Source organism: Musca autumnalis, unplaced genomic scaffold (assembly GCF_047663935.1).
Source record: "Musca autumnalis isolate F117 unplaced genomic scaffold, ASM4766393v1 scaffold_4, whole genome shotgun sequence".
NCBI classification, from domain to species: Eukaryota; Metazoa; Arthropoda; class Insecta; order Diptera; family Muscidae; genus Musca; species Musca autumnalis.
This window is the reverse complement of record NW_027411977.1, coordinates 85,590,853-85,614,901: the sequence shown is the minus strand read 5'-3', so window position 1 is coordinate 85,614,901 and position 24,049 is coordinate 85,590,853. Positions and strand designations below refer to the sequence as shown.

Sequence of the window (24,049 nt, the reverse complement as noted above, 5' to 3'; positions counted from 1 at the left end):
TATAATTCTCATAATTTTTTCTATCTCTTAACAATTTAATCTTATTATAGGTAAATTTGCTGGTTTTGCTCGTATGAGCGCTCCCTCGAATCGTGAGATTCCCCAACCTGACTGGGTATTACCATCAAGCATTTCAGCAAAAGCGTTGGGTGGCGTTATTGAAATTGATTGGATTTGTCGCAAAGAACTGTCCTTTAATTGCACATCACACTTGTACAATTCATGGAACGAAGGTAAACCGGTGAAAATTGGACGTGATGGCCAAGAAATTGAACCTAAAGTAGGTGCGGAGTTATGTCGCCTCTTTCCGGAAGATGAAAAAGTGGAATTGACACCAATATTGCGCAAATCAAAAGCTACCGCAAAAATGATGAGAGAAAAGGGCATACGAATGGTATATAAGCCACCGAAGAGTTTGTCATCACGCGGAGGAGGTGGTGGACGAATTAATCATTTTCGTTCTGGTGGCGGTAATGAGCGTAATCGAGATGGTGGTGGTCCAATGCGTCATAAGAGATTTGGCGGTTCACACCGTACTTACAAAATGCCTTACCATCCCGGTGGGGGTTATAAAAGAGGCGGTTCGCCCTATCGAGGTGGGCCAGGTGGCGGTGCCGGTGGCAATGGCCAGACAAGAGTCGGTGGCGGTGATGCTGGCCTACCGCCTTGGGATCGTTATATGACACCAACAGCAGCTGCTGAGGCATACTTGGTAGATTATATGCGAACAATGCATGGTCAGTTGCCGCCACTGCCATTTGTTCCGCCTTTTGGCCAGATACCACCTCCAGCACCAGGTGGAACGGCCGTCCCACCTCCAGGTCTTCCAGCTTCCATGTACGAATTTCCTCCTCCAGGCAGATACTATGATGGGCCACCATTGCCCGACTATCCGCCTCCGCAACCAGCGCGTCCACCACCACCAGGCTACGATAAGAGTGGACCCTCATTTGAAGATTTTGCAGCTTGGAAACATGCTGGCCTACCAACTGGCTCACTGCCACCAGGATTTCCACCAAACGCAGCGGGTGTAACAAGTACAGCCTCTGCAGGCACAACCAGTACAACTACAAGCAGTACCGCAGGTGGTCCTCCAAATACTACGTATCGTCTTAACCGTAATAATGATATGAACAATGCCAATACAAATCGTGCGCGGGATCGTCCAGGTCGGGGTAATGATTATCATCACCGCGGTGGTGGTAATGCAGGCGGTTCTTCACGTGCGCCAGGCGGAGGTGCTGATCGCGATCGTGGTAATGTCCGCAGTGGGGGTGTTAGTGAACGCAGTAGCGGTCGATATAGCCGGGGAAGTCGTCGTTAAGTGTAACTCAGAATCAAACGAAAAAAAAAAACATAACAAGAAAGAAAAAAAGAAACAAATAACCTTAAAAATAAGTTAAAGGCTTCTCCAATTAAAAATTTAATTTTAATTCGGTTAATAACGGTAAAAAATCAATTGAATAAGAAATGACACCAAACACCCCTTCTGCGCAAACCTTCCGATCTTTAAACACCGAAAAAAATCTACAGTTTGGCAGACGACGACACGGCATGACTCTAATTAGTGATTGTATTTTACTTAAACATTCAAGAAAACCAACATCCAACAAGTTCTAATTTAAATTGAAAATATTCTCAACTTTTGAAAAGTGCATAGAAATCGAAATATTTTTTTTTTTCTCAAACCACATAATTTCTATTGCCCTCAAAGAGAAGGAAATGCTAATCCTCAATCCTCAACTGAAAAAAATCATAATGAAAAAAAGAATTAAAAGTGTGAAAGAAAAAGTTCTTGAAAAAATATTAAGAAAACTTATTTTTAGTATTTAACTTTATTTAGTTCTTTCCTACATCATTATAGAACATTTAAGAATTACGAAAATGAAAAATATATATTGAAAAAAAAAAAACAAAAATAAAATCAAAATCCAAGAGAACTTTTTATTGCAATATCAAGAAGAAAATATGAAAAAGTTGGAGAGCGACTAGTGCTGTTGTTGTTGTTACATACAAAAGAGACTGACCAAATGTTGATGATGACATCCCAAACTTGGGATGTCGTCTCAGATTAAGAGACGTTTATTATTTTGCACTCTCCTCCTTACATCCCACCAAAGAAAACGAACTGTTATCCTCTGTTATTGCAAGTTCGACTATACAATGATTAGAAAAAAAGTTTTTAAATATGTTTTAAAAAATGAAAGCAAAAAGTGTTAAAATCCAGTGCATTCCAAAAAAAAGTGAAAACTAATCTTAAAGAATAGAAAATTCTTTGTAAATAATTTCCCTTTGAGGGTACAATCACTAATTGTGCTCCCTTTCAATTTTAAGTGAGCAGACTTTTCTTCCGAAGAAAGTACACAAAAAGCAAACCAAAAGAAATAGTTGATGGACCATTCACCACTTAACTAAAATGGACTACTACAAATTGTGTTCAATTAATAAACCCAGAAGCTCCAGTGCCTTTCATATATAGCTTCACCCCCCAAACGAAATCCTCCCATAAATTTAGCTAAATCAAACAATTATTTTCAAATACAAAATAAAACTGTGTGTGCGTGTATCGAGTATCGAGTTGTAGAAACATATCTTCCACGAGACATTATAAAACCATGTGATGGCAATTTAGTGGTTTATCAAACACTATAATACTATTTTTATTTCAATTGATATGGGCCACATACTTCTTTCCATTCCAGTTATTTAATAATCACTTCATATTGGTGGTTATTCTGAACGGAAATTCCCCGTGAGTTTTTCACTTTTTCCTTTAAGTTGAAATGGCGGAAAGACAAAACTCATGGGGAATTTCGGTTCAGAATAATCCCCATCGAAATATGTTCTTAATATTTTAGATTTCACGCTAAATCATTGGGTGCATTGAAAAAGGGGGGCTGACAATTGTACATATTTATATAACTTTCCACTATTATTTTTATTCATCTTCCGTTGTAGAGCCCTATAAAAGCCATTCTCATGATTTTTTCTAAGAAAACTACCATTGTTTGTAATTTTGTTTTTTCATCTGACAGAACACATCTTAAACTATTTTCCGAATCAAAAATTTTAATTGTTTTTCGCAAAAACCGACATTTTTGGTTATAGCCCAAAGTTGAAAAAATCGATCGTTTAAAGTATTGATTTTGATCTCCTAAACAAAACATGGAAAAAATTTCCTTTACCGACAGTTTGCAATTTTTTTTTTTTCAAAAATCGTAAGTTTCTTTTAATAGCCGACCTTCGGCCGGGGATTTAAGACTTTCTCCTATGGACAGGAGGCAATCTCGGTAACGGGAACAACATTTTCTTTTAAATTAAAATTTTTCTCTAAGTAGCCGGCCTTTAAACAAGGGAATTTTCGGAACTTCAGAGGCCCATATCTCGGGAAGTATACATTCCTCCAACAAAAATTATACAGCGTTGGAATCAGCATAAAAATCACTATCTATAATAATTATTTCATATTTTTCCGAATACTGTCGGTAAAGGAAAGATATGCCCAATACATACATATGTTCCCACAACATTCCGAAGGAACAAGGGGACTACTCTCATTTCAATGAGTGCACGCCGATTCAAATTGGTTTATTGATATGGGGACTACTTCTTATCGCCGAGTCCGGCCAACACCATTTATAGAGACGTTTTTCATGGTTGAAATACTCAGGGAACGTAAGCTGAGGGGATTTGCGACTACCGAAACTTTTGATGTTCTGGTCAGGGATTTAACCGCATACATTCTGAGTGCAAGGCGGAAGTGCTTACCATTGCACCACAGTGGCTCTTCTCCTCTAAATAAGCCCACAAAAAGAAGGAAGTTTTTACCACTGCACCACGGTGCCCCCACTCCAATAAATAAGCACAGGCAATATTGTTCCGTTCAGTCTGTTCAGGATGTTTCAAAATAATGCAAAACGTTTTATTTTCCGAAATTTACAAGTGGGGGGTCACATTTTATTTCATACAAATCATGAATAACCCTGAGAAGTTTCTAAATTTTGTTCAAGCTTAGATAAACTTCGAAGGTGGGCGATTTCGGTCCATTCCTTACGGTACCAACCCGCAAAAGTTCAGAGTTTTCGCTGAAATGATGCGCATAACTCGCGAATGAACCGATTTGGTACAAAATTTGTTCCTCTTAATACTTCTTGCAGATATATGTATATAGATCTAGTTTGCGTTCCCTATTAATACGGTATTTTTTTTTTTTTTTTTTTTTGCAACCAATCCTTCCTGAGATAATGGCTCATAAGCTCTAAAAACCAACATAAATAGTCCTACTTTGCCACATCGTAATATTTCTCTCAAACCTACATTAGTTCCAAGAAACTCTATCGGATTAACACCTCCGGTAAGTCGGGTTTCGGGCTATTTTTCGAGTAGTTTTTCCTTTTTATTTGGTTAAGCAATTCTTATGCATTTTGTAATTTACACTGATGGGCCGGTTGGCTTTGAATTACAAGTTAAATAAATTGAATTGAAAATTTGAGGATTGCTTTGAAATTTTGGTTATAACTAAATTTACGCAATAACTATCGAAAATGGACTATTGGCGAAGCATTTTAAGCGCATGATACATGCAAAGGAAGCAACTGGTAGAAAACTGATGCATTAGGCAGATTTTGCAGCAGTATGCATTTTAAAAATGTTTGCAAAGCATGGGCAATAAGCGAATCAAAGCATTTGTGTGACGTTGCGGTAGTCATTTTAATCATACTTAACCTAAAACGTATCCTCCAACTAGAACATCAAATTATAGTCGCGCTTTGATAGTGTTTTAAGACATTATCTAATGGACACATGCTAAATATAACTACCCAATATGATCAATCCCACGGCAGTGGGTTCTTTCGTACCGGATTGTCCCGAAACCAGTGTTTCGGCCAGCGGCTGCCAACCCAGAATCAAACCTATGCTTCTACGTAGGTTTCAGGCTGCTACAACAACAATAACCCATTGGGGGTTATCATGAACGGCAATTCCCCGTGAATTTTTTCACTTTCTCCCTTAAGTTGCAACGGCGGAAAATCAAAACTCACGGGGAAATTTCATTCATGATAACCCCCATTATGATTGATACAGCCGTCGCTGGATTGGCCATTAAGGTAAAGATATTTGGGATAGTCTTCGACTATCAACCAGGAGGAGAAAACCTGGAACAAAGCCCTAAAAGCATTGACTTGAGCCTGCCAGGACAAATATTAGGGGACATTGATAGCGACATACAAGGTCATTGGTCGCTTTGTTTGGTATTTCTTCCTGAGCGACACACAAAGGAAGATACTGAAAACGCCACAAAACAATGCGCTTTGTATTGCTACAGGTTTGCGTCAAGATGACCAATGTGGTGGATCATCTTGATGAGGTGATCAAGATGCTGTCAGTAAAACAGCATAATGTGTTGCTGTCTATACAGTTACTGCTGACATGTTATCTGCCGAGACAACCTAATCATCACGTTGTGATGGAAGATCCACTACTTATACGCATACGAGTACTTTAGGTGCTATCATCATTACATCGGACGTAAACCGACTGTCAACCCCGTGCATCAACATACGGTCTACGAAGCTATAAACTAACGTCCACATATTGACACAAATTAGGCTCGGCACATTCTCAATTTCTACAAAGAACGCATTGTTCGTAGTACTCTAAACAGATGCCCATCCTGGCATCAAAGCCCTCACGACGCCCATTTTCTATTCAAATGTCCTCCGACAACAATTTCCAGGAAAGATATTCCGAATTCAACCGAATTGTTACAACAATCCATTACGGTTTCTACCAAAAATGTACGTTAAAATAAAATATCCAACACGTAATTGGTCCTTGGCCAGGATTTTAGACTTGCTAATATGGACAGACATATCTAATGGGCCAAATACATACGGTCCGTTGTGCGAAGCGTTGCTCGTTGAAAACAACAACCACATGAAAAATGTGTAAGTGATGCCGTGTTTGTTCTTGAAGGTTTTATGTGGTTGTTGTAACGCAACGCTCAACGGACTGTATGTGCCGGGGCCTTAAGACTTCTTTCTACCTGCCTACCATATGTTGGAAACAAATGCATACTTCTAAACAAATATTTAGAGGAAAGGCTACCCCAACACATAAAACAAACTCCATTTAACCAACATAAATCCAATAATACGGAATGTGTAGATGTATATATTGAAATCAGAATGAACATGGGTACATCGTCTTCCCATAGTTTACGCCAAAGGAAAGATAAGCGTAAATTCCACATCCACTTGTTTAATCCATTGTTGTTGTAACAGTGTTTTTGTTATGTTTATTTGTTCGTTCCTCTGTTCAATCTGGCTCTGGGTCTATCTCCAGTTCAAGAAAAGTGGCTGCTTCGATGGGATGTAGCCATAGATCCACTGGAGTTAGATGGGTAGGTTCGGCGGGGCAGTTAAAAAGGTGTTGTGTGTCGTGCGGGCCCATGCCGCATACTGGGCAGATGTCTTGCACGGTGCGATCGATTTCCGCCCAATAAGAATTTAGGCGACTGCAATATCCCGAGCGTAGTTGGGCCAAAACTACTCTAGTTTGTCGTGGCAGCTGACGCTCCTCAGCTGCGATAGATGGAGGATGTACTCCAAGTACTTTATTCACACTATAATTGCTTAAGGCCTTGGCAACTGCGTCCGTGTGAATGCTATTCAATCCTGCTTGATATGCTTGTTGATCTAGGGGTTCTCTCCTGTATCGTTGGACCTCTCCCTCTAGAGCATGGATATCCTTCCTGATCTCCCTGAATGGGCCGGGCCTACCCACAAGATGGTGATTGGGATGGCTCACACGATAACATCCAAGCAGGTACTGCAACGAAAGCATCTCATTGTGTTGCTTTACAGGAAGAATTTTTGCCTCCTCATGTAGATGGTCCACTGAAGATTTGAGAAGGCACCCTGTCGCTGTTCTCAGGGCTGCATTTTGGCAAGTTTGAATCTTTTTCCAGTTCGAATCACACAATCTCGGGGACCAGACTGGAGCCGCATAGCTTACCACAGACCGACCTATCGCGTTATATGTGGTCAACAAGGTTTCTTTATCTGCACCCCAAGTGCTGCCGGCCAGAGACTTGAGGACCTTGTTCCTACTTTTCAACTTGTCGCAGATAGCTGTGGCGTGTGCGCACGACGTGAATGTAGTGTCGAATGTGACCCCTAAAATTTTAGGGCAGTTTGTGGTCGGAATTCTGCTACCGTCGACCACGACATTCAACTCACGTCCAAACTGCGCTGTCCATGTGGTGAACAGAGTGGCTGTAGATTTTGTGGGGGAAATCTGCATATTCCTCGAATGGAAAAAGGTGGTAAGATCAGTTAAATAGTTGTTCAGTCTCTCACAGATGTCATCAGGATAGGTACCCGACGCCAGGATCGTGCAATCATCCGCATACGTCACGATCTCAATGCCGTCTGGAGGGGGTGGAATACAGGAGAGGTAGAGGTTAAACAGTTCCGGAGATATCACCCCACCTTGGGGAACTCCCTGTTTCACTCTACGGGGTTTGGACTTCTTATTCCTGAATTCCACGTACGACTGGCGTCCACACATATAGTTGACTATCCAACGTTTCAAGCTTGGCCGGAGGGTTGTCTGCTCAATGTCCTCAAACAGCGTGGAGTGCCTGACTGTATCAAAGGCTTTTGATAAGTCAAGAGCCACCATCACTGTTCTATCGCACGGCCGTCTCTGGTTGAGTCCTTTACAGATATATGTGGTAATGGCGTGCAGCGCTGTTGTCGTGCTGTGCTGCTTACGGAATCCATGTTGATGATCGGCAACTTGATAGCTATTTCTGATACTGGGGAGGATCAAGGCCTCAAGTGTCTTTGCTACGGGCGACAAAAGCGAAATCGGTCTGTACGATTCACTTTTGCTGGCATCCTTGCCTGGCTTCCGTAGTGGGACCACCCTGCCCATTTTCCAGACTTCGGGAACAACGAGGGTGGCTAGCGACAAGTTGAAGGGGTCGATCATCGATAACAATTATCGTTGAGTGGCGTTGCCAGTTGTCAAAATTGATTCACGTATGGCAACTCTCAACTGAAGTTGCGAATCTCAGTTGACGAAGCGGCTGTTTTTCAGCAACCACAAATTTTCAGTTGCAGTGAACATTTGCGAAGAAACGAGAAGTAAAATAGAAGGAAAAATAAACATTTTGTTAACAATTATTGATTATTTGCATCATTAATTAATTTTGTGTATCAATATGGTGAAAATAACGACAAAGCAGCAGTTCGAAATATTAATTGATAAACTGAGTGAAACTCCAAACTTAGCCCGAGGAGTTCGGGAGTTTTGGTGAAACCAAAGCCACAGCGGATGAAGCGTGGAGGTCCATTTCGGACAGTTTAAACAGCCATAAACCTCCAACACGAACACCTGAAGAGTGACAGAGTCTGGATTCACTTTAAAGCAAATTTGAAAAAGAAAATGCCTCAAAATAAAATAAACTTCAACGACACTGGTGGTGGTCCATCACAATAAATGAATTTATCGCCTTTGGAGCGGACAGCAGCAAATCTTTTGCAAATGAATTTGGTGGAAAATACAGATCTTTCGACATGATCATCAGCTTACAGTGCAAATGGCAATTCCAATGGATTCGACTTGTCCCTCAAATTTCTTCTAATAGATGCAATGTCCTGTACATTTTCTTCATCATCAAAAAATAATTCCACCTAACTTATCATTTTTTGGGACAGCAAATAAAACTTGACGATCCGAAGATTCAATGGGCAGGTTATATTCCAATCTTGGGTTGTTTTCCAAATTTGCTCGAAAACTCAGCCAAAATATTAAAATATTGTCCAGAATACACAAAAGAGTTATCCAAAGCGCAATTATTTTCAAAATGTTTTTTTTTTTGGCGAATAGAGGTCACAAGTTTGAAAAAACACTGATCGATAACATTTTTATCGACCACCCAGTTGAGTTGACATTCATGGTACAACATTTCGTCTCAGTCGCGCAGACAACTGACAACGCAACTCAAGTTTAGTGGCAATACAAGATAGACCCAGAAGACTTTGGTGAGATACTCGACTCCCGGCTCATCCAGCTGCTTCAACATTACCATGGAGATTCCATCAGGGCCCAACGCTTTGGATGATTTAGCGTTCCTGATGGCATTGGCAACATCATCCATTGTAAATTGTGGTGGTTCATCCTCGGCAGGAAGAGATCTGATGCGACGTAATACTCTTCTCTTCGCCCTGTCACTCTCGGGATGCTCGACAAACTGTCGATTGAAATTACTTGCGCACCTCTTCGGGTCAGTCAACGTAACGTGGCCAAACGTGACTGAGGTCCTATCTTCCCTTCTTCCAGGGTTCGAGAGTGACTTAACCGTTGCCCACAATTCACCTATACCGGCTCCAATGTTGCAGCTCTTCAGATGATTTAACCATTTGTTCCGCTTATGCTCGCCGACCAGCCTGTTAACTTCCAGTGTCAGCTCCCTGACTCTGGGGTCATTGGGGTTGATACGACGAAGCTCATCACGCTCGTTTGCTAATCCCGTCGCCTCTGCTGGGAAATTTGGTCTTACTTCGGGTATTCGACCAGCAGGGATATGGCGAGCGGCTGCAGCAGTGATGATGTCCCTGAACGTCCATTCCGCTACCCGAACATCAGAAGGATTGGGCAATTCTCTGAAGCGGTGATTGGTGAACTCTCTGAAACTCGGCCAATCAGCTTTTTTATGATTGACGAACGTGCGGCGTTCAGAGGTGATGAAGTCGGGTGGTCTGCTAATGGAGACAATTATGGGGAGATGGTCTGATCCAAGGGAAATGACGGGTTGCCAGGTAACGTCATTTGTCAGACCAGGTGACACGATGGTTATGTCAGGCGAACTGTGACACTCTCCTCTAATTCTGGTAGGGGCGTCCTCATTGACCGTGCAAAACGTAGAGCTATCAATCTGCTCAGCCAGCGCTGTACCTCTCTGGTCGTTTCCGAGGGCCGAATGCCACATCTCATGATGCGCATTAAAATCCCCCAGGACCAGACGATTATGACCTTGCAAGAGCGGGCTAATGTCAGGCCTATAATCATGGATACAGCTATTTCTCGGCGGGATGTATACATTCAGCAACTCTATCTCGGCAGCTAAACACCTGACTGCTACCCCCATACATTCCATGTATGGGTCATTAGAGACAGGCTCAAGCGAGATAGGTCTGTATTGGACAGACTGGTGCAATAGGAAAGCCAATCCCCCACCTCCACTTCTGGTGCGATCTTTCCTCAGAACATTGTAACCATCGCAATGCTCTAAGCTGTGGTTGTTGTTCAGCTTGGTTTCCTGCACCGCCGCGACCTTGATATTCTTCCGACTCATAAAATCTACTATCTCCTCGATCTTACCTCGGAGTCCATTGCAATTCAATTGCAAAAAGGCTGCATTTTCGGGGATTGGGACAACAACGGCTGGTGTTAAAGGCTGCGTGTGTGGTTGTTGTCGAGGGGACTGCGGGGGAGTTTCGTAATCAGACGACGAGGGAGTCTCGTAATCCGACGACGACTCACTGGGAACTGTGTTCACACAGCATGCAGCAACATAGTCCCTGTCGTAGTCTCTCACGTGGACGAGTCCAGAGCAACCCCTTAGATGCACCCACTCCTGACATCTATTGCATCTCACCGAAGGTTGGATGTGGGTGAAGATGCGAATGTGACAAACTGAGCACAGATATATTGGTCCTGGGTTTTCTTCCGTCCCGGCTCGGACCAATAGAATTCGGAGCAGGCATTCCGGGATATGCTGCTCCCAACACAGAAAAACGAAACAAATGCGAACATGTACACACTGAGGTGGCAGCCGCTGGCCGGAACATTGGTTTTGTGTTGTTCCGGGTCAATCCGGTACGAAAGAACCCGCTGCCGTGGGATTGCTTGTTTAATCCATCGAAGCCTTTGCTTTGTAGCTCTGTGTTACGCAATATTTCAGACACTATCTTATAAGCAATGGAGTGCACTCTTATGGCCCTATAATTTGAGCACTAGGTACGACAGAAAAAAAAATTATCCAAATACCTTATATATCATGTTTTATGGCTATCGGTTACTTTAATCCATGCCACCCGAGTGATCTTTCCATAGTAATTTGTATGGGACCAAAGGTCCATTTTCACGAAAATTCTATAGAGGCCGCAATTATGGTCCAAATTTTTTTAAATGCTATGAAATGAAAAAATAAGTCTAAAAAAAATATTTCCTGTTGTACAAAATAACTTTATTAAATATTGAAAAAGTTCCCGCACAAACCACCTTTAATTTATATGATATATGAAATAAAGTTATGTATAATATAAAATTATATGTATGGGGAATTTTTGGTTCAATTTATGCTCCTAGCCAACAGAACATTTTAGTATATTTTAAAATTATTTTTTGACCAACGGTACAGAGATATCGCCTATTGATATTATCGCATTTTTAAAGAACTATGTTCAAATAAATACTCATAACTTCTTTAATATTGGTCCAAATGGGACCATCTTTTTTTTTTTGATTTGTTTGTTTTTTTTTTATCAGCTATCGAAAGAAATATTTAAAAGAAAAATGCACAGTGGGCTTCAATGCAATTTTCGGGATTTAATATTTAAAATCAATTTTTAAACATGATTGCACCCTTCGATTTTCGCTCAATTACAAAAATTTTAAGCCCTATATCGTAATGGGATTCGAATAAATACTATTTTTTCGAATTTTTTAAAATTTTTGTTGTACAATATTTGTTAGTTTACCCAAAAAGTAAAAGGTACATTTATTAAATTTTTGTTTTGGTTTTTATTTATGAATTTGTTTTAAACATTTTAAAAACTTTTTCAGTAGTTGATATTGAAAATTGTTTACCAATTATTGAACCAGCATTGGTGGGTATTACAGCATGAAGTTTTTGTGTGCCTGAGATAGATTTAGTCATTCCATATCGTAAATTTAAAATTTCTTTCGTATTTAAATAATCCTGTTCTGGAGAATATACAACTTAAATACATGGTAGTGTATTTGGTTCAGAAGCCCATTCGTATAGTTCCCGAGCAATAGTAATTTGGTCGTCGATTTGTCGCTGAAGGCTTGCTCTACCGGTCATTCTTTTCAATGTGCCTCCAATCCTGTCACAGGGACCCATGCCGTATGCAGTTGCAAAATAATGTCATTCTGCTGCAATCTTAAAATCCTCCTTGTGATAATAAATTTTGACAAAATTTTTGAAATTTTTGAATTGCTGCGGAGCGCCATCAGAAAAGTACAATATTTTAGATGTATTTAATAATAGTTCGTTTACAAAATTAGTAATAATCTTCAGATAAACATAAACTGCAATTGCATCGTGATTATTGCAATCTGAAATTATTACCAAACTCCGATGAGTGAGCTCTCCATTTAGCTTAAAATAAATGACTATTGGGAATATCGTTGCCGGATTATTGTTCCAATTTTCCATTTTGTATGACAAAAGCATAGTTTTCAGCAAAATCACAAATCACCACAACCTCGTCTGCCTTTAGGGATTCCTTGGTTTGTTTTAAAATGCTGATTGTTCTTTTGCTATATAATCATGTATTAAAAGACCTTCCATGTGATTGCAAAAAATATCAATAAATTCCGACGAGGTTTTCAAAATGGTCTCGAGGCTGCAACGAGGGTTAGGTATTCAATATTTATAGGTAATATTTTCAACGGCTCTAACATCAAATAAGTTGGTCAGCATATTTTTAAGAACATCTATCCCTGGATACAAAACATTCCCCAAAATAGCAATTGGATGATGGAGAAGGGCATAAAATAATTTTGAAGCAGTAATTATATTTCGATAGAGACACTGAATCGCTGTTTGTTAATACTGCTATCAATAATTAAAATTATGTGTGCACAAAGCAAAACTATTAGATATATTTACCTAACATCATGAGCTTGACATTCTGATGTGTAGCACACACACAAATGGTATGTGTACCACTAGATCCAGCAAGTACACATTGTTGAGGCCTCAAATGCGGAAAACATGAAAATCCGATGCAATGATCAGGATATTGCCCTTTAAACGCTTTATGAAGTTCTTTTAAATTGCTCTCGTAATATGCTCTCGTTGCCCATCTTCATTTGTAACGGAAATAAAATCTTTTTTGCCAGGCAAATTGACACCACTGTCATCACTTTTATAGAATTCGATGACTTTATTTTTAATGTCAGGAGATATGGAATGTCCTATAAGTAAGTTTTTTATTTTTAAAATCTACAATAACAGAAACCCCTTCTAACTTACCTTTCTTTTTCTTGGGGACAGACATAGCACCTTGTTTTTCTTTCATATACTTTGACACGTTTGCCATATGTTTTGTAGCTCCCATGACATCACAAAGCTTGCCTATGCTCCAAGAATCTGGCAACAAAGTCAAAATTTGAGTTTTCAGATTTCGGTCTGTGTTTTCATCATCAAATTTTTCTTTCAAGCTTTTCAAAATATCTTCAAGGAATTCAAGGAATTTTCATAAACATTATCTGTTTACTCGATCCCTAAGAGCGTTGCAAAAGTCGAGCAAATTTCCTCATATTTATCTTTCAAATATGACTGTTTCTTTGCAGAATGTTTATCTATCAACGATATATTCAATAAATCTAAAGCTTGGTTTATGATGGGTAATTGAGTATCAATACTCAATTCAGAAATATTAGTTATTGTACTTGCAACATCACAGTCAATATCTTCTGATTCTGGGAAAGTTTCTTCTTCGCAATGTGTACTCGTTTCATAGGAAGTGGAAGATTTTTTAAAGATAGTAAATGTTTCCTGCAAACTGTACACAGATAATGGGAACGGCTTACGCCCCATGATTTTTGAAGTTGTACAGAAGCTGGTCTCAAATCCCTTTTTGTCCGATACTTTTCCAACTTTAGTGGGTTGCAACATTCATCGTATCGATGTTTAAGTTCCATTTTTGTTTATATATACACACAATTTATTATTGTTCAAATGAAAGATCAGGTTGGAATTATCACAACAGTTTTTGATGATTTATTTCAGTTTTTAAAAGCAAACAGAATTGACAACTATTCCAAATTAGTAAACAATACGTCAGATAGAACTTAGAACTGAATTATCAACAAAGAAATTATAAATATGAACACTTTGATCCGAAACAAATACAATTTTTCACAGTACAATGTAGTAAACTAGCAAATATTGCACAGTAACATTTTTTTTAAAAAATTCGAAAAAAATAGTGTTTATTCGAATCCCATTACGATATAGGGCTTAAAATTTTTGTAATTGAACGTAGTTTAACTTAAAATTTTTTGAAAAAATCGAAGAGTGCAATCATGCTTAAAAACAAACAAATCAAAAAAAAAAAAAAAAAAAAAAGATGGTCCCATTTGGACCAATATTAAAGAAGCTATGAGTATTTATTTGGACATAGTTCTTTAAAAATGCGATAATTTCAATGGGTGATATCTCCGTACCGTTGGTCAAAAAAAAATTTTAAAATATACTAAAATGTTCTGTTGGCTAGAAGCATAAATTGAACCAAAAACAATTGAAATCAAAAATTACTTTTCTCCGAACTGTCCGATTTCACTTGGAATTCCCCGTATGTAATAATATGATGATCAATCTAATGAGAAACAAACGATTATCCCCCAGTTTTTGTAAAAATTTTTATTCTTCTCACACGAATTGTCAAATTTTGTAGATCGATTTACTCGCTTTAGCGCAAATGTAGAACGCTGATTTTTAAATGAGGAATCCTTAATGATATATGGAACGGGTATACGAAAAATTAGATGTGTATGTCATCTGGGGGCTGAGCTATGAATGCCTAAATTATTACGAATATAGACGAACGAACAAAAACTGGGGGTATGTCATGTTGGTTATGTCGTGTGCTCCTATAACTTGTTTTCAGTTCAAAAGTGTCGAAAAATGAAAATTTTAAAACATTTTTGTGTGAAAGCCAGGGTTTAAAAGCCAGCATCTAAAAACATTAGCATTAGCTGTACACTTCAACTGCTACACAATATTGACACACGGCTAAACAAGCAACCGAACGCATATTTATTTTTGTACATTTTTGCTTATTTCGTTTTTTACGCCTAATCTTTTTTGCGTTATGCATAATCAACAACCACGCTACATATTTAGCAGTCGGCTGACCATTCGTAAGAACGAATTAGCATCCCAGGGTGGTTTTTTGATTAGAGTTGCCAACGCAGTAATAAAAAGGTGTCATTTAATGTCAAAATGCCTCCATCATATGGTAGAACCTAAAGAATACTAATTATTATTGTTTAAAAATAAAAAAATATATCAGGAATATTGTCAATTATTTCATATTCCATTTCAGAAAAAAAGGATAAATTTTTTTCGCGCTACATCAACGATTTTTGATATGTAGGTTAAGAAAAAAATTCCGAGTACGAATCTGGTCGCGAGCCAATTTTTGGTTGTTGCGGACAAAAGTTATGGCGCTTTTATTTCGCTTTTTAAGAAAGAAAATATTATAAAAACGCTAATTATTTTAATGAGCACAATTGTTACAAAAAAGTTCTCTCGAAGTTACTTCAGCGAGTAGATTGCATAATACCTGCAAAATGTTACACAGAATTCGCGGAATGTACAAAAAATTGATAAATTATTGAATATAAGTCTACTTTTTTCAAAATTAAGGCCCATTTAGTGGTCACAAAATTACAAAAAAAAAATTGTTGTGGATCCAAACTTCACGGCAAATCAAATGAGACTACAATCATACAGATTGGTGTTATAGTTTGGATGTTACAGCCAAAATAAGCACATATTTCGGTCAAAAAAATAATTTTTTGTTTAAAAAAATATTTTTCACATGCATTATGTAGTAGAAAATATTGTAAAAATTTATAGGAATACTTCCTTCATTTTGCTTAAATCTCCCAACAAAATAGACGGATTTTGCTTTATTGACATTCATATTAAAGCTTTCCCATTAGGGAAGCTAATTGGGTTGATGGGGATATATGTCAAAGCTTCTGAAATGGAAATAGAGGTCAAATAACCCATTTTTATTTATATGCATTTTTAAATACGTGTAAATCGCGTAATTATCAAAATCAGTTTGTCCGCATATGATTTTCATGTACAGTAATACCGTATCTTTTAATTTGAATATAGTTTTCGAAATTTAATTTGGAGGCTAAGATGTAGCATCGGCTGCATCTTAGTGCCTAAAAACCTATATAACGTCGCTAACTTGCGCGGAGTGCGTATGCTTTTTGTCCGCATCCGATTTCAGTGTCCACCATAAAAATCTACATCGATATATATCTATTTCAAGGCGGTCAACGAAGAACCGTGGATGTAGCATCACACACTATTTTTTGGGATAAAATGAATGTAGCTCCCTTATCAGTGAAGTTTTCAAATCTCTGTTTCCGCTGAAACAAAGATGCTGTATTAGTTGTTTCATTGCAGTGGAAACGAACCGCAGAAAACGCGATAAAATACGCGATATTTCCAAAAACAATTTTAGGTGATTTTTCTACTTTGGATTTTCTTGTAACTCGCGTTTTAGTGGATGGATTTTCACGGAGAATGATTTATTAGATCCGGAACGTAAAAAACTAAAATGTGCAATCAAGTACGAGGAAATCGAATGACAATTGTAAAAATTAGGCCCGAATAATATGATTTTTAGAAAAATATTCACACAAAATTTCGTCATTTCGATACATATTTCTGTGAAGCTGTGGAGGCTACATTCACGATATACGTATCAAAAAGCTCAGAATCGCAAGTACTATAATCCTATTAAAGCCTTTTTGAAAAATCTGTTTGCGGAACGCGACTAGAAGAAAATGTCAAAAAACACTGTAAATTTGGCTTCAAAATGTCAGCGTCATTTATTGGTAGACGCTGATGAAATTTTGAAAAGTTATACATTAGTGAGATTATCCTTATTTAGTTGGCTTCTACTTTTACTTTGACAGGAAAATCGTGGGAAGTGTGGTTTACTCACAAATCGAGAGAAAACAAAAAAAGACACGTTGGCTTCAACCCATTTTTACCCATTTTCTAACATAAATATAGCCACAGCTTCCACGCAAATTAACTTTTGAGGCCAACATTTTTTGCCACGTCCAAAAACATTTCATTTTATCCATAAACATTTAATTTGTATAATATACAATCACAAGTCGCGTGTTCTAAAAGAGTAAACCTTGGCTTCAGCTATGTTAAATTTTCAAAAATATTGGTGATATATTGAACAGCTTCACTAAAAATTCACATGTTCTTTGAACGAAAAAGTGGAATTAATTATATCGTGATTTTTAATGTATTACACTGGTAACCCTGATCTCAAAAACAATTGCTTGCTGAAAACATGGCTAAGCCGCTGAAACTTTGTTGCTTATTCTCTTTTCTGATATGTGTTGATCATGTGTGCTGCAAAATATGAGTATGCGTGTGCGAAGCTTTTTTATGAAAGCGACAATATCAAATAGCATCAGCATCGCTAGCAATATTTTTGTGAAATTTGTTGCTACATGTTGCCGTTGTTCATTGTTGCTAAACATATTTCGAAGAAATTTTAGCAGACAAAGCTGCAAATATTCGATGCTTTTGCTAATATGGCGTTAGCATTTTAAACCCTGGTGAAAGCTTTTTTTTATCGAAACACTTTATAATTAAAATTTTATATATTCTCAAGTAAAAACTCATTAAAATATAATGCAGGAATACGAGGTTGTAAAAACGTCATAACCCTCATGCATATACCATAAAATTTCATATATAAGGTTTTTGGATCAAATGGAAATGTTAATTACTATCAGAACCGCAAGAAACAATTATTTCGTTAGAAAAAATTCAAAATGTTTATTTATTACATTGGACCAATAGTTTACTCCTTTGGGAGCTATAGACTAGATCGACTCCAAAGTGTCTGAAACGGATTTGGTCTTAACATATGTGGGGTCTAAAATTGATATTTCAATGACACACATGTTATCGTTTTAAAATGTATATGCAGTTACAATCTTAAGTGTAGTCTTAATGTATAAATAGCTCTGTTCCAGAACTAAAAAGTTTTTACAATTTTTACGATTTTACACATTTTGCGTTCCCGTATACAAAATTTATATGAAAATCGTTTACGTCTTTTACAACTTTTACGACTTTTACCACTTTATAAAGTACGGGAACAGGCCAAATATTTGTGAAAAAAATGTTGTAGATACTTACTTGCAGAAACAGAGAAATTATTTGTTTCTAAAGTCAGTGAAAGATCAAAAAACTGTTATTTTATTAATGAAAATGCTGTTCATTTTGTTATTAAAATAGGTAGGAAGAATGGTACTCCATTTTTTCAAGTCAGATTGGATGGACATTCATTCTTCCATTAGTGCATGTTGCAGTATGTAAGATGCATTTTTCGCAACATAAAACATTTACGTGGCTTTAAGGAAGAAATTAGTCATGCCATTAGTTTCAAAATTCGAAATATTCGTTCTCATGGCGGAAGATACAATTTGATACATACCTCGTACGCACACACAGTTATATAAACATTTATTCTTCATAAGAAATTACCATCAAATGTTGCTTTTTTGCTCATATTAATCATAATTTTATATGTTGTTTCTGTTGTTGTAACACTGTTTATCTAATGTTGTTTTATGTCTTTCAGACTTCAAAGTTTTTCAAAGCAAATGTTAAACTTAGCCGTCATTTGTCTTTTTTGGTCTCTCAAGATTGCCGTTTGTCTTTGGAAGTGAGAAGAGAGTGAAAAGGAGATTACCTAGCGACAGTATTACTCTTGGGAAGCGATAAAAAAGTTTCTCAACGACTCCGACATTTTAAATACGACCATTATCGGACGATTTTTTTAGTACTTACATATGTATGGAAAGTAATTGCATATTATTTTCCAGCAAAATTATTCTTAGACGAAAACGATCAAAAATAATATTATTCAATTCGATTCTTTTATTGCTTTTTTCGATTCGGTTTTTAGCTTTGCTTTTTAAGTGTTGTAATTTTCGTATTATAGCATTTTTGCAACTGAAATTAGCTGTCGGCAACGGAACCCGAGTTGGGTTGCTATCCATAATCGACCCCTAAATCTCTCAAAATTTTTGTTAACAACTTCCACAAGTTATAAGAATTCAATACAATAATTTTTTGTTTTTCTTGTGTCTCAGAGTATATTTCCTCTCCCACATATGAATATAGGGCCTATATTATAGGCTCTCTTTTACGGTATTGCCATATTGAAATACCTAAATGCTTTTTAAATTCAGTTTGATTTTGTGCATTAAGAATGTTGATAATGCACGAATTAATTTGAATTAAGGCAGATAATGCAAATTAACGCTGCCGTCTGTCTAGGGTAGATTAGGTTAGGGGATGTGCAGCCACTAACTTGTGACTGCGTCACTCGGAGACCTTCCGGTCCATTGTGATCATCCAGTAGAAAAAAGAGGAAAAAAGCTGCAAAGAAAAGAGGAGATGGAAAAGAGAGGATAGGGGGAAGAAATAAAAAGAGGAAGTTGTTAGAAAAGTAAAAACGAATAAATTACAAGAAAGTTTAAGAGGGGAGGAATAGTTTTAGAGAAGGAAAAAAGATTTATTTTTAATGGTAGGCAGAATAGTTGAAACATTATTTACGCGTTCAGGTTGCGCTGTCCCAACCACTGCAGATTTTCGATGATGTTGTAGATCACAGCAGGTTCCACAGTTGAGTAGAAAGTTAGACACGATGGAAAGTGAACACCTACTAACCTATGCCGTCTACGAGCCAGGGCTGGACAACGACACCCTCATCCCATTTGATGGTATGGGCCCTTATATAGCAGTGTCCAGTAATGACTCCCGTCGTTATTCTAACTTCAGCTTTACTCAGGTTCAACAGAGAGTTCGTTCTTTTGACTAACAGAGACGGCTATATGGATCTTGCCACAATGTACCTAGGTTCATTATGACACAATTCACTGGCTCTTTCGTCAGAGAACGTTTCAATTTTTTGAAAGAATTGACAAATGGGAGGTTTGATAGAGTCAGCGATAGCTAGATCTGTAGACTGCGATCCTCGTCTAGCTAATTCATCTGCTCTTTCATTACCCAGATAGTCGCGGTGTCCTGGTAACCATCATAGCCGGAAGCCGTTAGTTAGCGTTCCCAAGGCTGATCTACACTTAAGGACGACATCGGATTTGATGTTGCAGGATTTGATGGCTTTAAGAGCCGCTTGACTATCCACAAAGATAGTCACCGGTTCAAAGATTTCTGCATCCAAAGAGATAGCCTGTAGGTGTACTCAAGAGATAGCCTTTCACAGTAGACGCCAGCCCCGGTACCTTCCTCCATCTTGGAACCGTCTGTATAAAAAGCCAGACCGTCCAGAGGGGGGTTACTGCGGTTCCAGTCGTCTCGACTAGGTATAACGACGTCTATATCGTCAAATCTCAGGACTGGTGATATATAGTCGCTCAGTTTTCCGCGTTGGTTCACAATTATACCTAATTCGTTCAGGATACATCCATGCCCATAGGTACAACCGCGCCAGAGATCCTGTTCATGCAGCCGTAGGGCACTGCGAGTTGTCTGACGCTTAATGCTGAGACTCAGTGGTTTTAAGTTCAGCATTGCGTTCTGAGCAGCCTGTGGTGTGCTTCTGGTGGCTTCAGTTTTGAGAATCGAGGCGGCTCTTTGTACCTTGTCAAGCCTACCGGATGTCGATTTTTGGCGCAGTGAGTGCCACCAAACAAGAGAACCATGGAATTATACAACCAGTGTATAATCGATGGGTTTAGACCCCAACTTTTCCCAATAGAATTCTTACATGAATAAAGTGCAATCAATCCTCTCTTCGCCCTTTCCTCAGCATTCCTGTTCTATCGCAATTGACAGTCCAGGATTGTGCCAAGGTACTTTGCCTCGGGCGAGAGCTGAAGCTGCACTCCATATAGTGTTGGTGGTACAAATACGTCGAGCTTACGCTTTCTCGTGAACATTACCAGTTCTGTCTTGGTTGGGTTTACTCCAAGGCCATTGGCCTTAGCCCAGCGCGACATCAAAGGATATCTTCATATGATCCGAGAAGGAACATTCTTTAGATATCCTCCAATTCCTTAATGTGGCTCTTGGTCTATATATCTCCAGTTCAAGAAAGTAACCACAAAGCTACTGAAGTTAGTGAATAGGTTTAGCAGGACAATTGTAACGTTGGACATCTCTTCTAGGTCATGAAGACTCCTCCTGACATTCCTGGCTGGATGGGTCCTATCCAGCATAGGGCGATTATGATGGCTATCACTGTAATATCCGAGCCGAGTACTGTAACGAGAGAATGCCATCTTTGTCTCTTCGTGTAGATGGTCCACTGAAGCCAAGGGGTGGCACCCTGCTGCAGTTCTCTGGTTTGAATATTTTTTCATCGCGTTGCTCTTGTATTGGCGTATCACACTGGCTTAGCACCACAGCATCGATCTATCGTGTTATATGTGGTCAACAAAGTTTATTTGTCTGCACACCAAGTGTTGCCTGCTAGGCACTTGAAAAACTTGTTTCTGCATGTCAGCCAATAGCATGCACGGACGACGTGAACATGCTGTATAATGTGACTTCTAGAATCTTGAGGTAGTTAGAGGTCGGAATTCCGCTATCATCGACCATGACAATCAGCTGTCGTAAACAGAGTGACCCTAGATTTAGTGGCGGATATTTTCATATTCCTCGTGTGGATAAATGTAGGATCTGTCAAATAGGAGTTCAGCCTTTTACAAAACACTTTTCTGGCGCCAAGATCGTACAATTTTCTACATAACGCATTTCATTTCCGTCTGGAAGGGGTGGATTTGAGGAGAGGTAGAGGTTAAACCGAGATAAAAAGGTTATCATGAACGGGAATTCCCCGTGAATTTTTTCAATTTCTCCCTTAAGTTGCAACGGAGGAAAAACAAAACTCACGTGGAACCCACATCATGATAACCCCCATAAAAATCCCACTTTGGGGAAATCCCTATTTCAGTCTACGGACCTTGGACTTCTTTTTTCTGAATTCCACGTACGACTGGCGTTTTGATAAGGTCATTGATAAGTCGAGCGCCATCAACATTGTCCAATCGCACGGCTCGTTCTGGTTGAATCATCGGCTAATAAATAACATTTATGGAGATGGCATGCAACGCTGTTGGCGTACTGTGCTACTTACGGAACCCTTGCTGATAATTGACTAATGGATAACTAATATTTCTGACTCTGGGGAGGACGATGAGAGTGGCTACCAACAGATTGAGAACTTTGATGAGATACTCAACTCCTTCCGCATGTAAATCGTGGTGTTTTTTCGACAGGAAGATATCTAATGCGACATAGTACTCTATTACAAACATATCGCACCTGTTCAACAAAAGGGTAGTAACTCCAAATTTTGATTTGTTTTCACTTTTTATTAAAAAACGATACATCATGATCAACTCTACCTACTGTAAAAACCTCGTATTGTTTTGTCTACTCTTCCGTCAAAAAATACTGTTAAGTAACTCTTCATGTCTTCAAAGTAACTACTATGTATCAAGAAAAGAGTTGTATTTCGAGTTGCACCCACGCATATCAGGCATTTATTCAAAGAAACCGCCGTTATGGTGGTTTCCAGCTTAAGCTGAAATAAAAAGTGAGTAAGAATTAAAGGGAGTAGTTAGGTGTTTTTGGCCAGAGCATGACAAATTTGTCCAAATTGAAAACAGTGTAATTGGATCTATGTCAGAGCTGTTCACAGAGAACAACATAATATTTAAGATAAATTTGGAAATCATGATTTTTTGGAAATTTCTTTCGATGTTTCATTCCTTTTTTAACTTTATTGTCCAGAAAAACGATGTTTATTTATTTACTGCAGAGCCTTAATTTTCCACATTTTATTATTTTTTCTTTTTTTTTTTTGTAATAAGTTCCTTGTCAGGTATAGGTTGCCGTTTCACTCGGCCCTTGTTAGCTCAGTACCATTAGCGGCTGTTAAAAAGGTAGTTTCCTAGGTGACACCAACGGTAGAGGAATCTGTGATAAGGACAATAACGACAACGTATATGTCTTCAATGTTTTATTAACAATAGCATTTACCTTGTGACTTTAATCAATTATTTATCAGACTTTTCAATATATACTCAACCATATGACCGACTTTAGGTAGGAGATCTATGTTTTTTTCTCTTTTCAGGTACAAATGAATGCTACCAAATATACAATTGGACCAACCGGACCATCTTCCAAAAAAAATAAAACATTTTTGTTTTTTTTCTACATTTTAAATCTGTACATACATAAATATAAGTTTTATTAAAAATTAAATGTTTGTTTTCATTGTAATGTAATAAGGCATGAATTTGAATGCAAAAACGGGAGTATAAACTGAATTTGAATGCATATAATATATTCATATAAGATCTACCTTAAAATAACAAGTATTTGGTGCAGTAAACAGGGTGACACAGTATAACCAGCTTATGTCTCTTCTTACACAAACACAAAATATTTCTTTTATGGCAAAAATACAAATTTACTTTCAATTCAAAATGTTTGAAATTCATAAGATAACGATTAGCTTCTTTTTTTGAGAGATTCGCCTTAATAACAATTTTGGCAGCAAGAGAAGACTAAGATCTGCATGTGCCTTCTGTATATGGTATAGATTTTAGAAGTATAGAATTTTTCTGATCCTTTGAATTATAAATTATTTTTAATTCAACCGTACATACATATGTACATATGTTTATAATAAACAATTTTCATAATATTTAACAATATTTGGGTTTCGTTAAAACTTCGTTATCTGAACTATCGGGGTCTTCTTGTAATTTATTAAAATTATTAGGAGAGTTAGATTTATTTGTTGATTTTTCACCATCATTTTCTGTTTCGGCCCCGGCCCCATTGTCTACCAAAACACCTGATGATGATGCCACAGGATTGTTGGGAATATTTAGTGCGGTACCTGTTCTGGAGCTTGATGATGTAGGGCGTGTTACCAAGGGATCTATAAAGAAA

General features: G+C 38.0%; 3 protein-coding genes across 4 annotated transcripts in view; 1 reads left to right on the top strand and 2 right to left on the bottom strand.

Moving 5' to 3' along the window:
• The window catches only part of Ythdc1 (YTH domain containing 1), a 37,862-nt gene extending 14,509 nt beyond the window's left edge, over window positions 1-23,353 (top strand). For both annotated transcript variants that reach the window (XM_073986121.1, XM_073986122.1), the window contains exon 3: window positions 51-23,353. In XM_073986121.1, coding sequence (XP_073842222.1) covers window positions 51-1,324 — 1,274 coding nt within the window. In that variant the 3' untranslated portion in view covers window positions 1,325-23,353. The remainder of the gene's footprint in view (window positions 1-50) is intronic.
• LOC141403548 (uncharacterized) lies at window positions 1,154-10,216 on the bottom strand. Its single transcript, XM_073986123.1, has 2 exons — window positions 10,143-10,216; window positions 1,154-10,000 (listed from the first exon to the last, which is right to left on the bottom strand). Exons 1-2 carry the CDS (start codon window positions 10,161-10,163, stop codon window positions 8,984-8,986), a joined length of 1,038 nt encoding a protein of 345 aa, XP_073842224.1. The 5' UTR covers window positions 10,164-10,216; the 3' UTR covers window positions 1,154-8,983.
• The window catches only part of LOC141403549 (osteopetrosis-associated transmembrane protein 1), a 7,170-nt gene continuing 6,409 nt past the window's right edge, over window positions 23,289-24,049 (bottom strand). The window contains exon 4 of the mRNA XM_073986124.1: window positions 23,289-24,038. Coding sequence (XP_073842225.1) covers window positions 23,800-24,038 — 239 coding nt within the window. The 3' untranslated portion in view covers window positions 23,289-23,799. The remainder of the gene's footprint in view (window positions 24,039-24,049) is intronic.

Coding starts and splice junctions, on each gene's coding strand:
- LOC141403548 (XM_073986123.1), bottom strand. CDS start 10,163: ATGTATGGGGGTAGCAGTCAG. Junction 10,001..10,142: donor TGTATGGGGGTAGCAGTCAG/GTGTTTAGCTGC, acceptor GCGCATCATGAG/ATGTGGCATTCGGCCCTCGG.